This window comes from Dysidea avara, chromosome 10 (genome assembly GCF_963678975.1).
Source record: "Dysidea avara chromosome 10, odDysAvar1.4, whole genome shotgun sequence".
Lineage (NCBI taxonomy): Eukaryota > Metazoa > Porifera > Demospongiae > Dictyoceratida > Dysideidae > Dysidea > Dysidea avara.
Window position 1 is genome coordinate 18,973,507 of NC_089281.1, and position 15,332 is coordinate 18,988,838.

General features: G+C 36.5%; 2 protein-coding genes across 2 annotated transcripts; both read right to left on the reverse strand.

The window, feature by feature from the left end:
* Positions 1-3,172: 3,172 nt before the first annotated feature.
* Positions 3,173-8,664, reverse strand: LOC136268978 (tyrosine-protein kinase HCK-like). Its single transcript, XM_066064448.1, has 6 exons — positions 8,128-8,664; positions 7,149-7,373; positions 6,979-7,089; positions 4,972-5,028; positions 4,211-4,270; positions 3,173-4,126 (listed from the first exon to the last, which is right to left on the reverse strand). Exons 1-6 carry the CDS (start codon positions 8,476-8,478, stop codon positions 3,290-3,292), a joined length of 1,641 nt encoding a protein of 546 aa, XP_065920520.1. The 5' UTR covers positions 8,479-8,664; the 3' UTR covers positions 3,173-3,289.
* A 3,190-nt stretch (positions 8,665-11,854) lies between these two features.
* Positions 11,855-12,849, reverse strand: LOC136236822 (proto-oncogene tyrosine-protein kinase LCK-like). The gene is made up of 2 exons (XM_066027054.1): positions 12,801-12,849; positions 11,855-12,682 (listed from the first exon to the last, which is right to left on the reverse strand). Exon 2 carries the CDS (start codon positions 12,659-12,661, stop codon positions 11,855-11,857), a length of 807 nt encoding a protein of 268 aa, XP_065883126.1. The 5' UTR covers positions 12,662-12,682; positions 12,801-12,849.
* Between the last annotated feature and the right edge of the window lie 2,483 nt (positions 12,850-15,332).

Here is a 15,332-nt window from a genome sequence, read left to right on the forward strand (position 1 = left end):
GCAAGTGCTAAGCTTCTAAAACATGCACAGTTACTTTTCAATACCTATTTTAGTTTTGAAATTGAGTTTTTAAAAGAAAATTAATAAAGTCCTTCTATGAAGGCCTGAATGATATGATTTAATAGTGAAACAGCCACAAGTAATTGTTTGGCTGTTTGCTCAAAATGAGACAATAATACTTAGCTATTATGCAGATTTCATAAGGCTGTGAATTGAAATATTTTGGCCTAACATAGTTAAAGAGTTGGTCAGCCAAGATTGTCTATAACATAATAGCTAATATATAGAATACAGATGGAGCACTGTATCTCCAGTTGTAATTAGCGAAAATAAGAAGTTGATCATTCTACATTTGCATAGTTAGGTAGAAGTGTTTCCATCAATAGTCAAATTCTTTACAATCTCTGAAAACCATGTGCAATTAACCAGGTTATAGTTACCACTTACTTCATATACGTCTTAGGCTTGTGTCATTGATGAGGGAGAAATCAGGACAATATTGAACACCAACTGAATTTGGTCTCTATGAGGACCTTCAATGGCTAGCAGAGGAAATAATGTATTAGACCATTATCAGCATTGGTCTGATAGAGACAAAGTTTTGGTCATGAGCATGCAGTGACAGATCTGGACTTTAAGGGCACTTTATCTTACCTATGCACATCATCTATACAAATTCAGTTCCTTAATTCCCTTTTACAGAGCAGTATTAAAATGATTGCCTTATTACTGTCATTACATTAAATTCTCTTAGATTCTCTTAAATTCTTTTTTTCCAAACAAACATTAAATGTAATTCTGTATCAGTGCATATGTAAAACTGATGGTGTATGTAATTGTTGGGCTGGTACTCTAAGTACGTAGATCAGCACATGTATGCTCCCTATCATTAACAATCTGGTTAAGCTTATTTTAAAATGCCAAAACATGCTCACTTGCAACATGTTTGAGTGACAAGCATAAAATAAGCAAATCAAAACAAGGCACTATAGGTCTCAGCATGTAACCATAAACATGTAATACTTGTTTGTCAGCTCTGGGAAACAAAAGTACACAGGGTGCAGAATTAACAAAATGCAATCCTTATAAGTACTTAATAATAAAATTGTGTACTTCTAAGGCTATCCCTGTATATAATCAAAAATTGGACAAAAGCAAGTTCAGAACTTCAGATCAGTTCTTTCAATGTTAATACCGATTGGTTGTACATGTACAATGATTATTATGTTGGTGGTAGTGCATCTGCTAGTGCCGGGTGCAGCTAGTGCTGGTGCAGATGGTTTAGGGCTAGCAGTTTTACTGATCCTAGTGTATGTTACTACTCCACTGATAGCTGTGTGATGGTACTACATAAAGAAGCTCCGGTCAACTCACAGTAATACAAAGACAGTAGCAACCAGTGAGACTACCTAAGATCCAACCATTGTTGACTATATGAATTAATGACATTAAAGATATATGTATATGTATTGCTTTTTACAATGACACTGTTTAGTTTATGTGAGTTGTGTAAATAAGTAGCCAGTGCCGGTGTGTTTGAAAATCAATGGCTGAATGATGATGCTATATATGTGTATGAATTTCAAGTCAATACAGCATAGCTACGTAGTCCATTAAACTAATATACATATAGTTATTTATAAACATTTATAAATAAACAGATGAGTCATATATGTACATATGTATTTATGCATTTATTATAGTGACTTTGAGAACCAGAGATGTTTACTGTGCATTATTAAAACAGTTGTCAATCTTCCTCACAGCAATGATAGTGAAATTAAGGCGGTGTGATGAGAATGATTGAGAATTAATCAAGTTTCCTGGCCTAAGTACATATGCCAAAATATATTGATTACTAAAAATATAATTATGGAATAGTTTACATAAGAGGACACTTGACAAACCTTAATGCCCTAGTAACAGAACAGTTTGACATTTGTACTAACAATTCATATGACTTATCATCTCACAAGCTTTGTATTACCCATGTAGCTACGTACGGTTTCTGAATTGATCACGAGACACTGTAAATATTGAGTGATATGATTAAACAACCACCATCACAATAATTGAACATGTTGCTCAATTACAAACAATTTGTACAGAAGCCAACCCACTGTGTCAACAGTAAAAAGCTAAAGTTACCCTATACAGGTGATTTTTGTAGGCAGATGAAATGATGCAATATATTACGAAGCTGTACAAGTCTCACACTCATCGATGTGCTGACTCATGCTCTATGATCAATTTAGATCAAATATAGTGCATTTTAGGGGAATTTTATCTAAATAGAAGCATGATAAACATGTTTACTTATCTTATATTTTGTAATATCAGATAGGTAATCTCTTTCATGTATGCATGCTCATTTATTGCTGACTGACACATGACTTCATGGCTGGTCATGTACATAATGTGAAAAGAGAGTAACATGATTGTACATGCCTTTGCTCACACACACACACACGCACGCACGCACGCACGCACGCACGCACGCACGCACGCACACACACACACACACACACACATACACACAAAGAAGTTTAAAGCATGATGCAACATGACTTATATATGTGACTGTTTGGTAGCTGAAAAGTTTGTCAGGTTCAACAGTTAAGCAGTATTTTATCAAGTCACTAAAGAAGCATGCTGAGCCCCTCATTGGCATATTTTCTTCACAGTTCTCTAGCTAGGTACGTTCCCAGTATCTGCTCACACTACACATTAAGCCATATACACTGCTACAGTAGGTATCTTTAAACAGTATGCTGCCTATACATTGATAAATATAATATATGTACGTATATATGCACTTGACTATAATTATTATAGTAATATTATAAAGACGGCATTCAGAATCATCACTATGTAGACTACAAAACACAGGGACACTGTTATTCATCCACTCATGGATGTGGGCCACTACCCAGCTAGGATCAGCCTCCAGGGCCAATTGTGATCAACCAAATTTGGTGTTCATTAATGCATTTCAAAGTCAACTATCTGGTTAATATTTAGTGTATTGACTGCACTCCCTAACATTAATTTTGTAAATTGAAATAAATAACTTCTCCTTTAGGTATGCACGCACACTAGATGCAATGAAAGTAGTGTCCTTTTTTTAAGTGTGCATGTAAATTTGTTATAATATTGAAATTTGGGTACAGAATTGTAGAAACAAAAGTGAATATTATTATAATAGACAGTGACTCATTTACATTAACACACTTACAAGTAAGCTATTTACATTGCACAAAAACACCAGTTACTGCATATGTAGTACAAGTTATGTATACTCATCAGATTCTGAACTATCACTTGACAGTGTCCTGTGAAGTGTACTTTGCAGTCGTTTCAACTGTGCTTGCAAGGTAACAAAATTAGGCCGCCTGGCAGTATTACACTGGAAACAATCTTTCATTAATGCAAAAACTTCTTTTGGGAATGATTCATTTGGCTTGTCCATTCTCTTTTGCGTCAAGACAAACTGTTTTACCTCATCAGCATTCATGTCAGGATACGGTTGAGAGCCATGAGTAAAAACCTCACACAAAAAGACTCCAAAAGCCCATGCATCTGATTTTGCACTGAATTTCCAATCCTTAAGAATTTCAGGGGCTTGCCATCGTATGGCTAGGCGGTGTGAGTTGCACACCTTGAAGGTTTCTCCACTCTTCAGGCACAGTGCTTTGCTAAAGCTAGCAATTCTGCACACCAAATCATCATCAATCAGAATGCTTCTTGCCTTGAGGTCACAGTGAATTATGCCTTTCTGCTCTAGTTCAGCCATGCCACAAGCTACACCAGCTGCCACAGCAAGTAATGTTGAAGTACTCAAGCTTCCCTTTTCATTTTGGAGGTATTTTTTAAGTGTTCCTTTTCCAGCATATTCAAATACTAATGATGGAGCGCTTTGCAATGGACCAAGTAAGGGTGTAATTAATTTCACAATGTTGGGATGCTGACAGCACTTGAGAACATGAACCTCTTGACCCAGTACTGCAGATGATATTGTCTCTAGTGGCTTCTTAATCACAACTTTTGATCTGTCTATTTTGTTGACTGCCAACCAGTATTCTCCTGTAGAGCCTTTGGCCAATATATTCATTTCTACATAATCAGCCTGTAAAACAGAATATAATATAACTGTGTTTGTGTAGTAATTATGTGTGAGATGTAACATACAGTACAAAAACTTATATTATACCTGTTGTTGAGATACGTGAACTGGTTTTTCATACTTTCTCTCATCTTGCTCACCAGTTTTCTGCAAAGATTAGTGTCAAACAACAGATATACATAATGGGTTGTAATGAACTATGTAGCTCATTCACAGTTGCACACATACATTTTTGTAAAAGAACTATACCATGTTAGGTATGAAATCCTATAGATGCATATTGACACTTATAGCAATAGCCAAATATAGCTTGTGGCTAAATATGAAACCATATACAGTACATGCTTTAAGGGACTTTTATGAGTGTGGCAAAATAAACAATGGCAAAAACACCCTGAATTGTTTCAATATGGTTTGGGGTGTGTAGCACATAATGAGTTTACACAAAAGTAATGCTAGGCGTATTGCTACACAGCCCATATGATGTAAGGCTATATATAAACATTATGTTAAACCATGGCAAGATGAAATACTCAATTGGCATGATCCTATGTTTTCATTTCAATAGATCCCCAATTCTGGGACAATACAAAATACATACCTGTAACACTGCAACACATGCAAGATAGTAAACATGGACTACAAGTGCGTTACAAGCAGTTGCAAGAGTATGACAGTATATGCTGTGGCCTAAATTATTTTAAAATACATGCCTAGTTCTATGGAATTTAGCATCCTTGGGGCCAGCAGCGTTGCTTGGGTGCCACAACACAGGGCCTTTGGATTTCTAAAGCCCTGTGCTTTGAAATCTAAATATTATAATAACACACATGTACAATGGGACTTACCGTTAAAGACATGTAGGATGATGGAGTAGGGTTTTTCATTGTCACAGCTTTAGGTGCCTAATTTAAAGAAAAACATGCATCCACAGCTTGTGATTATCATATTACAAAAGTAAGTAGACCCCACATTATAAATTTATAATGGCCAAACCAACACACAATGCAAAGTTTGAAATCACAGTTATAGTTTCCTAGCATCCATGGAAATTAATAGGTGGTATTCGTGATTATAGCTACAGTATAGAATATTATACATTTGATCAGTAATCAGGATTTGCTATGTAATCAATAACTGATGGCTTGTTAACTAGGAGTAGAAACATTCAGGGTGTGCATTTATCAGTGCTACAAAACTGCAAGTTAGTGGACTTTAATGTCAACATGTTGTGTCTCCCTCTCCAACTGCTGGCATGGGAAAACACACACATGAATATAGAGCACTTCCTCTAATGGCTTCTACAGGTAAAGTAGCAATAGAAACCCTACCATACATTACCATCACACACCTGAGAATATGGGTATAAAGTGTAAGACTTGCCAAATGCCTATACATGGCTAATATACAACATGGTCTACCTAATATTAATTTTGAGTAGAGTCCCCATGCAAGTGATCTGTGATTGCTCTCTTTCTGTGCCCACATATCGTTATAAAGTGTTTTTGTATTACTAATAATCTTAAACAATGCCAATTTCAGGTACTCTACCATGAGTACATGTACAGCAAATTTCAGCAATCTCTTACTTTACTTCCACAATGACCAATTTTGGTAATATAATTATATAAGATATTAGGTAAAACAAGTCTAGAGTGAACTGGATCCAAATGGGATTGAGTCAATTTGCAAAACTCATGCAAGTGGTAGCAGGTTACCATGTTTTTGGCCACAACCTGAGTGTTATCATGTGTGAATCTACATTCCTAGATAATGCTGGGGAAAGAAACACTAACACTCCGGCAAAATCATTTGTCCTATTGTCTTTCGGCAAGTGCCCTAATGCAGTAGTATCTCCAAAATTTCCATTCACCTCATCATACTGTAAGTCTTACACAATACCAAATATCATATGTAACTCCACTAGGATAATATCAAGAGTTAATAATAGTGGAGGGGAGAGTGTCTAACGCTCTATAGGGCTGTATAAAATGAGCACGTTTGAGCTAAAGGGCTTCAGCAATCTTAACAAGCGACGTGTTAATGCATTCAATTATGGTTATGCGGCTGACGCAATACTCATTCAGAAAAGAGTGTATCGATAGCAGTTCACGTGAGAAGCGAGTGTTATAAAATGGCGTCCGTTCATGGTTCTCAGTCGAAGACATCAAATTGTGGCAGTACCCGTGAGAGTGGAAAACAGATTCTAGTGGAAGAAGAAACATCATCTCGATGGGAAGTAGGAAAACCGTCGTTCGAAGACGCGATGCGGTGTTACCTGGTCTGCCATGTTGGAACCAAATACCACTATCAGCACTTCCCAAATATCGATTCTAGTGTTCATGAACTTGTGCAGCATTGTTGATGTGACCTGACAAAAGTGACGATTGGTTCTAGTTGTCAAGTGTAGAGAATGCGACTAAACACGAGATTATCTGTGGTGAAGCCCTTTAGCTCCCACGTGCTCATTTTATGCAGCCCTATATAGCGTTAGACACTCTCTCCTCCACTATTATTAACTCTTGATAATATAGCTATGGGTACAAATTTAATATCAGTAAATCTATACTGTGCTGACAACTAATGCCTATATACACTGATACTATTATAAAATTATATAATTTCAATAACTAATGAGACAAGCCTTGAATTCCCAAAGCATACCACATTTATGAGTGATTTATCCTGACTTGCAACTCTCATGAGATAAGGAGCAGGTTCCATGCTTTATATAGAATACTTGATATCGTAAACTTACACTTGTGCAATACACTTTACCTTTATGTATACAAAAGAAAATTTTCACACAGTTATACATATTTTATGCTTATAACACATCATATTTCATACCTTACCTTATGCATAACTGGAGTATACTGGTTTTCTGTGTAGTCATTGTCTACAGCACCCCGATGTGTATGGATATCATCATACTGCATTTCTGTAATCCTAGCAGAGTCTCTTCGCTATGTAAATTTTAAACAGTGCATACATATATCGCATAATAAATAATCAAAGAATGTACCTCATAGCTGCCATGATTTATAGATTGTACAAGAAGCGTCAAAGCATCAATTTTTTCTTGAAAAGTTTCCATGACTGAACCAACTTTGTGTTCCATTGATTTACTAAGCAACTCTACTTTGATCTCCCTCACATCCTTTTCTAGACTTTTCAGACGATCATCAATCCCTTTTGATATTAAGAAGAGGTTCTCAATAGCAGACTTGTCAGCAACTGGGTCTAGTATCTATATTAAATGTACAGGTATATGCAAACTATGCACACCAATGCATACAGTCATATGCACGCACACACACACACACACACACACACACGCGCGCGCGCGCACACACACAAAGAAACGAAGCCTTCAGCTATTGTGGTAGCACAGTCATACCTAACCTATGATCCAGCACCAGGACACTTGTGCACTACTAAGATGCTGTGAGTCGGTGCAGGCAAATTCTCCTGGGGTAGGACTAATGACCCACAGTAGGCTGTCCTATGTCTAACAGGTAAAGGTGTTGGGTACCCAAAGTCCTACCTGGACCTTTGCCTGTTAGCTATATGAAACATAGACAGTTGGCATATGTTCCCCTCAGTTGACCTCAGGTCAGCAGGTCCCCATTTAAACAACTGGCCTGGGTAGACGGAGTGGTAAAGTTGCTTGCTCAAGAAAACAACAACAGCAACTGGACATACTGAACCAGGCATCAAACCTGGAACCTTTTGATTACCAGGATGGTGCACACACACACACACACACACACACACACACACACACACACACACACACACGTACGCAACGCAACACACGTATGCAACATGGACATTTGGACAGAAATCGGATATGGACATAACAAGAGGCCAATGGCCTATTAACTTAATTAATGTTGTTATTTTCTTTTCTTGTCCATTCAGTTAATAAATAAATTTAAAAAACAACACGCTCAGCTCAACCACTGCTAACGCTATGCAAATAAGGTTACTGAAAGTGTTACCTTTTTAGGAGGACGTGGAGGTGGTTCTGGTCGCAAGAGTTGATTTTTCAAAGCAGCTTTTGCTTTCATTAGTTCTTCAGCAAAGTGCTCGTGACCGGTATGTTGCTTCTCTGCTTGTAAAGCTTTAACAAACAAATCAAAACTTTTTTCTCCTCCTTTGGTCTGAATAATGCTCATTAAACACTTGCTTCTTTCATAAGATCCATTCCTGCGTTCATCTGATAGATAATGAAATTCCTCCTCCGTCACAAGGTTCCTTTTTCGTAGTTGAGGCAACAAATAGTTCAGTTCTATGTACACGGCAGCCTCTCCTTGAAGAGTCTGTAAAATTTGGCGCAATCCCGCATCCATTATAGTTGCCAGGTTTAGTTATTTTGCAATGATAAAATAGCTAGCTACGACACGAGATTAGAGGCTACAGTGGCTACAAAGCACCTTGGCCAATCAGTTTACTGACTGAGAACTTAACTGCCCAGAACTCGACACTCAACTTCCCGTAACTGCTAAAAATCATCTGTTCAGTATTATGGTGGAGCTGTTGCCCATATATGGGCTTAATTCGCCTTTATATTGCTTCGCTTTTTTGTAACACGGACTTTTTGTAACACGGAGATGTATGGTAAGAGAGAAAACCATCATTAGTGACTACTGAATAATAAAGGCATGTGTGACCTTGGACAGCATGTGCCCGGATCGACCACGAAGTGGAAAAACATTAAACTAGCTATAGCTACAGGGAAATTATATATCAACAAATTATCTAGCACAGTTTCTTTCCACAAATACAAATACTGGCAGACGCTGCATCATCTTAGTCATCTAACCGTTTCTTTTGATAACCTCACTGAATTCTAGGTGAACAAAATAAAACTAATTCTTGACTTGGTAGTGACCTCAGTAGTATCAGTTGTTATTTCAATTGGTTTAATACTGTGACGGGAGGTCAACAACTGTATCTACACGTAGAGTTCACCCATCATGATCTACTGAACTACACACAGCATATTCAGTTTCCCGAAAAAATTATAGAAAACAAAAATATATCACAATACCAAGACGGTAAGAAATGATTAGTTGACTTCAACTGTTGGAATTGCCAATGCGTCCTGATGTAGCTACTGACGTGCTGATGTTTTAGTCAGGATGACAGCATCAGCCACACAGGCCTAGGCTGCTCTTCAGCTGTGCCCTGATTATGTAATAGGCAATGTGTTGCCAGCTGAGTCAAATTGTATATTGTGGTTGGGACCTTGTGCTAGCAGACCATGCATTGGACAATAAAACTCGCTCCTTCAATATTACTGCTGAGCATTGTGCAGTATGCATGATATGGTGGCTGGTGGTGCTAGCTATACAGCTCTCTTTCAGCTGTTGCAGAAAGATTCAAGTATAGTGGGCTAAATTGATTGTGAAGTTCATTAAGACCAGAATCTCTGAGGATTAGCTATAATAGCAAATGTTGTAGCTAGTTATTACATCTGTATGTACATAGCCAGCTTTTTATAGCAAAAACTGAACATGGTGGCTGGGAGTATCAATACAGCTATAGTCTCTCAAATACGTAGCTAGATTGATAATTTTTACAATGATCATTAGTAGCTGCATGGAAGTTCAATGAAAACACAATAATGATAAAAAGAGGTATGGTGAAGAAGAATTTCAGCTCATACAGTGGTCCATTTACCAACTGTAACAGAAGATATTTTGGAGAGTAGTTGACTGTTCTATTAGAGTGTTTAGTCTTTTGTTTTACTCCAACTAATGTAATTCTCTTAGAAGAACACATTTCTGAAAGTGTCTCCCTTGCATACATATACCCTTTCTGTTTTCATAGTCTGCAAGTGGTAAAAATTTGGAGGGACTGCTTCTTTCTTGTACATATTACTATTCTGTACATGACAAAATCTGTTAATGGGAGTTTCCAAAAATAAAACCCTTGTGCACTGCAATTCATTTAGACCTGAGAGGCTCCTCTCCTCTCTATAATGAGACAGCCATATATAATGGATTATGCACTTTCAATAGAAGATGTAATAATTGTATGACATCCTAGCTATTGATTAAGTATCTCCCATAAGCATTATCCATAAAAGGTTATCCTTAGAAATAGGTCCATATTAGAATAAGCAAATTGTCATACTAGTGTAAACATAACCTTAAAAATTAAAGTATGGAATAGAGATCATGATCACTAAAATCAAAAGAAGCAAGGGGAATATAGTCAAACAAGTCAGCATGATAAACCATTCTACAATTATGTTACTACAATGGAACATGTACATAGACGTACTTGAATTGTCACACACAGCTGATCTATATTTGTATTACGATACTACAACATTACAAGACTCCGTAATATATTTCCATAAAAATAGGACTAATGTTCACTCAACTTAACTTCTAAGGCTTCTTTTAAGGTTGAGAATGTTTTCTTTTGAACCATGGTTCATAATGCTGGCTGATACTTCTGCATGCATGCATCCGTGCAAGCTAGTGTTCTCTTAAACAGCAATAAAGATTGAGTTTGCTGGAGGTATATCTCATTTAACTAACATCCACATGTGCAGTAACAGACTGATCTAGATGTTAACAAAAATTAGTAAATTAAACTTGTATAATGCCGGGTTTTACAATAATTTATGTACCACTTTCACACCTCAGATCAAAGGAAAGCCAAGCAGTGCATATATATCACATATTGCACTGACGCAAAATGCTAACGAGATATAAGTACATATATCTCGTTAAGGCAGTGCATATATCTCGTTACACATTGCCTTATCAAGATATTGCACACCTAATAGGAGTGCACACTGTATCCAGAAATCATCAGATTTCTTTGATGTTATACTTTTATCCTTTTCTCTTATATAGGGAATCAAGCAAGCTGTGATTGTGGAATTGAATTTTGCCAAAAAAAACCTGTGATTGTGGGATTTAATTTTAATACATCAACAGTAGTTTTTTTTTTAAACTTTTGTAAATGTAGTAATTAAAGATTAGAAGCATAATAAACACTAGTCTCTTAAAATTGCTATATTAGCAAAAGTAAAATCAAACTACTGTTTGATGTATTAAAATTGAATCCCACAATCACAGCTTGTTTGGCAAAATTTAATCCCACAATCACAGCTTACTTGGTTCTCTATATAAGAGAAGTGGCATAACAACTGAAGATTTTGCCAATTAGGTAAGTCTGCTTGCTAAAGTAGAACATACTAGTTATACCACGGGCACTTGTGGTATAACTGCTTGGTATAGCATATCATTGAAACAAATACTTTTGCATCTTTTAACGAGTGCATGTTTGAGCTGCTAATTTGCAGCAAAGTTCTTGTATGCATGTTAAACATTACAGATATGCAAGCTCATGAACATCTGTGTACTTTACTGATTACTGTACAGTGATTATAGTGAGGTTCACTATAAGGTAATATAAAGCCATCCATCCATTCAATCAATTGTTAGTTCAACATACAAGCTTGTAAACTCTATTATTTGCATGCTTATAATTATGTACGTATGTTAGACTATAATAACTAGGATATAATGTAGTATATGACTGCATGTAAGTCAATGCAATATACTACACTGAGGAACATTAGGGAAGGTAAGTTCTGTTGAAGTTCTAGTACAGCATTAAAGTAAACAATAAATAAACAACATTGTAAGTTGTTCAGAGCATGAATTATAGCTAGAAAACAGTAGTTAGAAATTTGTTTGCACTTTAATAAATATATGCAGAATAACATTTGCTTAGCTTCTTCCGGTTCTGCTTCAGTGTTAAATGTATAGCAGTAAATGGGACTCGTTGGTTAGCATGATAATGAAAACACTCCTTCATAATATTGTACACATCATTTGGACAATCAGTTGGTTTCTCCATTATCTCTTGTGCCAAAACTAGGTTTTTCACCTCAATAGCTTTCATTCCAGGGTAAGGAGGGTCACCATAAGAAAACAACTCAGCAAGGAGCACACCAAATGACCACACATCTGATTGTACACTGAATTGTGCACTGCTAAGAACCTCTGGGGCTTGCCATCTCACAGCAAGTTGATGGTCATTGCATACAACATGACTTTCATTATCCTTGAAAATTTGTGCTTTGCTGAAACCAGCAATTTTGCAAACCAGGTCACCATCAATAAGAACATTGCTGGCTTGGAGATCACAATGGATAATTTTCTTTTGGCCTAGTTCTGTCATGCCACTAGCCACACCAAGTGCCATTGCCATCAGTTGCCCGTTATCTATCCTGGCCTTCTCATTTTGCAGGAAGCATTTTAATTGACCCTTTTCAGCATATTCAAAATACAGCGGATGCATTTGTTGTGATGAATTGAAGTCAACAGCTAGAAGATGTATGATATTAGAGTGCTGACAGCACTTTAAGGAATTGATTTCTTGATTTAAATGTTGCATTTTTGATGACACAGCCATGCCGCTATTGGGCTTTTTGATGACAACCTTTGATCCATTGTATTTACTGATTGCCAACCAAAAATCACCACTGTGACCATGAGCTAGCATCTTTTTTCCCACATAATCTGCCTGCATATCAATACAAATGCATTGGCCAGATATTAATTTAATTACTCTAAATATTACACACAGTTTGTCTGATCATATAATTATACTTCTAAGTGTGTATTGTTTATATAACTCATACCTTGTTGAAAGTTTGAACTTGCTGAGTGTAGTAGTTTTCAGCTTTCTGCAAAAAATTCACACATAATTTTACCAGTGTTACTTTTTTTTGTTTACAGACTACAGTATGTGCATGCACGTACATGGTGATATGCTTTAAAAATAATGTTACTCATGCTTTACAATTAAATGCAAGCTGAACATTATTCCTTTTATAAGCCTGCATAGAATTGTCAGCAGCTATAATAACTGCAAGCACTGTATAGCTATCTAATAATGCAGTCAGTATAGCTGCATGGTTTGTTCAAATTAAAGTGTTTTGTTTTTAATAGTACAAGAATGTGCTATTAACTCTTCACAAAAATTACAGCAGCATTTCGACTGAAATCTTAGTGTGTTGAGTTGTCAATAAGTTGTTGTTGAGTTTATTTTACATTGAAATTAAATGCTTGGTTGGTTCAGTGGTTAGGCAGTAGGAATTGTATTGTATATAATAATTTTATGATTAATGGTGTGGCTTCATTAGCTATATGTAATCACTGGCTTTTTACCAGGAGGGGTTGAAAGGGTACAGTGCCTCTTGGTCCCCATTGAAATCATTCAAATATGAATTATACCAGTCCTCCCATGCAATAGTGCCTTTTGTTAAAGCAAATTAATGGTGAAGAGCTTATGTATAACACAACTAATAACTATTTGCATATGTGACCGGATTTCATATAACCCAGCTTCCACATACACAAAATCAAACTTACGTTTTTACCAGAAATGGATTGGTGGTCTAATACACTATCATATTCCACTCTGTATTTCCTTCAGGACTGACAAGTCTGGTTTCTGCAGCAGCTTTCTTCTGACCCTTTCAAAGCCACAAGTGCAGATTGGTGCCATTAAATGGCAATGGCTATTTTGTAATGGTGTGTAGCGAGCTGGGACTTCACAAACAGCTCACCAATAGTGTTCTCAATCAATTTAGAGTGATTTTAGGGCCATGGAGGGCCATGGAGGGCCCAAGCTTGGCCTCTGGATTCCATTCATCTTCTTGCTTCATTTTATACTTCTATATTAAGCCCACCCACCCACCACCCCTATTACTACAACCTGTGATATTATTACCCACTCGAATAAAGCTACCCAAAACAGGGCATATTTTGGGTATCAGAAACTTGTACACTCATACAGTGATAGCTAGTAAATAGATGAATAAATGGCACACGTAAATATACCACAATAAACCATGGTAATAAATATACCACAATACCAAGACGGTAAGAAATGATTCGTAGACTTCAACTGTTGGAATCACCGCTACGTACATGATGTACTGATGTTTTTGTCAGGGATTACAATATCAGCTAGACAGGCCTAGGCTGATCTTCAGCTGTGCCCTGATTATGTAATAGACAATACGTTGGCAGCTGGCTGGCTGGGTCCCACCCATGCAGGCATTGAACCTGGAATGTAGTGTACCGGTATATGTTTATAAGCCTTTTGCTACGCATGTATAGCTATACGGAATCATATCACAGTCAAATTGTATATTGTGGTTGGGACCTTGTCAGTGCTAGCAGACCATTGGACAATAAAGCTCCCTCATTCAATATTCATTTTCATTGACTGCAGAGCATTGTATGCTATGCAGTATGCATGATATGGTGGCTGGTGGCGCTAGCTATACAGCTCTCTTTCAGCTGTTGTAGAAAAATTCAAGTATAGTGGACTAAATTGATTGTGAAGTTACCAAAATCTCTGAGGATTAGCTATAATAGCAAATGTTGTAGCTAGTTATTATATCTGTATGGACATATAGCCAGCTTTTTATAGCAAAAACTGAAAGTATTTATCTAGCCACCAGTATAGATGGTTTTTAATAATGAATCATTAGCATGAAGGCTGGGAATATCAATAAAATTTGTTAATGGGTGTTTCCAAAAATAAAACCCTTGTGCACTATATTTATTTAGACATGAGAGGCTTCTTCTCCTCTCTATAATGAGACAGCCATATATAGTGGATTATGCACTTTCAATAGAAGATCAATAGTTGCATGATTGAGTATTTCCTATCAGCATTATCCATAAAAGGTTATTCTCAGAAATAGGTCCATATTAGGTAAATTACCAGCAATAGGCTAGCTTTTGTTCTATCATACTAGTATAAACATAATTTAAAAAATTAAAGTATGGAAATAGAGATCATGATCACTAAAAAACAAAAGAAACAAGGAAAAATAGTCAAACAAGTCAGCATGATAAACCATTCTAAAACTATGTTACTACAATGGAGCATGCATATAAATGTACTTAAATTGTCACACACAGCTAATCTATATTTGTATTATGATGCTACAACATTACGGATTTACGAGGACTCCTAATAAAAGAGGACTAATATTCACTCAAAATAGCTACTAAGGCTTCTTTTGAGGTTGAGAATGTTTTCTTTTGAATCATGGTTCATAATGCTGGCTGATACTTCTGCATGCATGCATGCATCTGTGCAAGCTAGTGTTCTCTTAAACAGTAATAAAGATTGAGTGTGCTGGATCTGTACA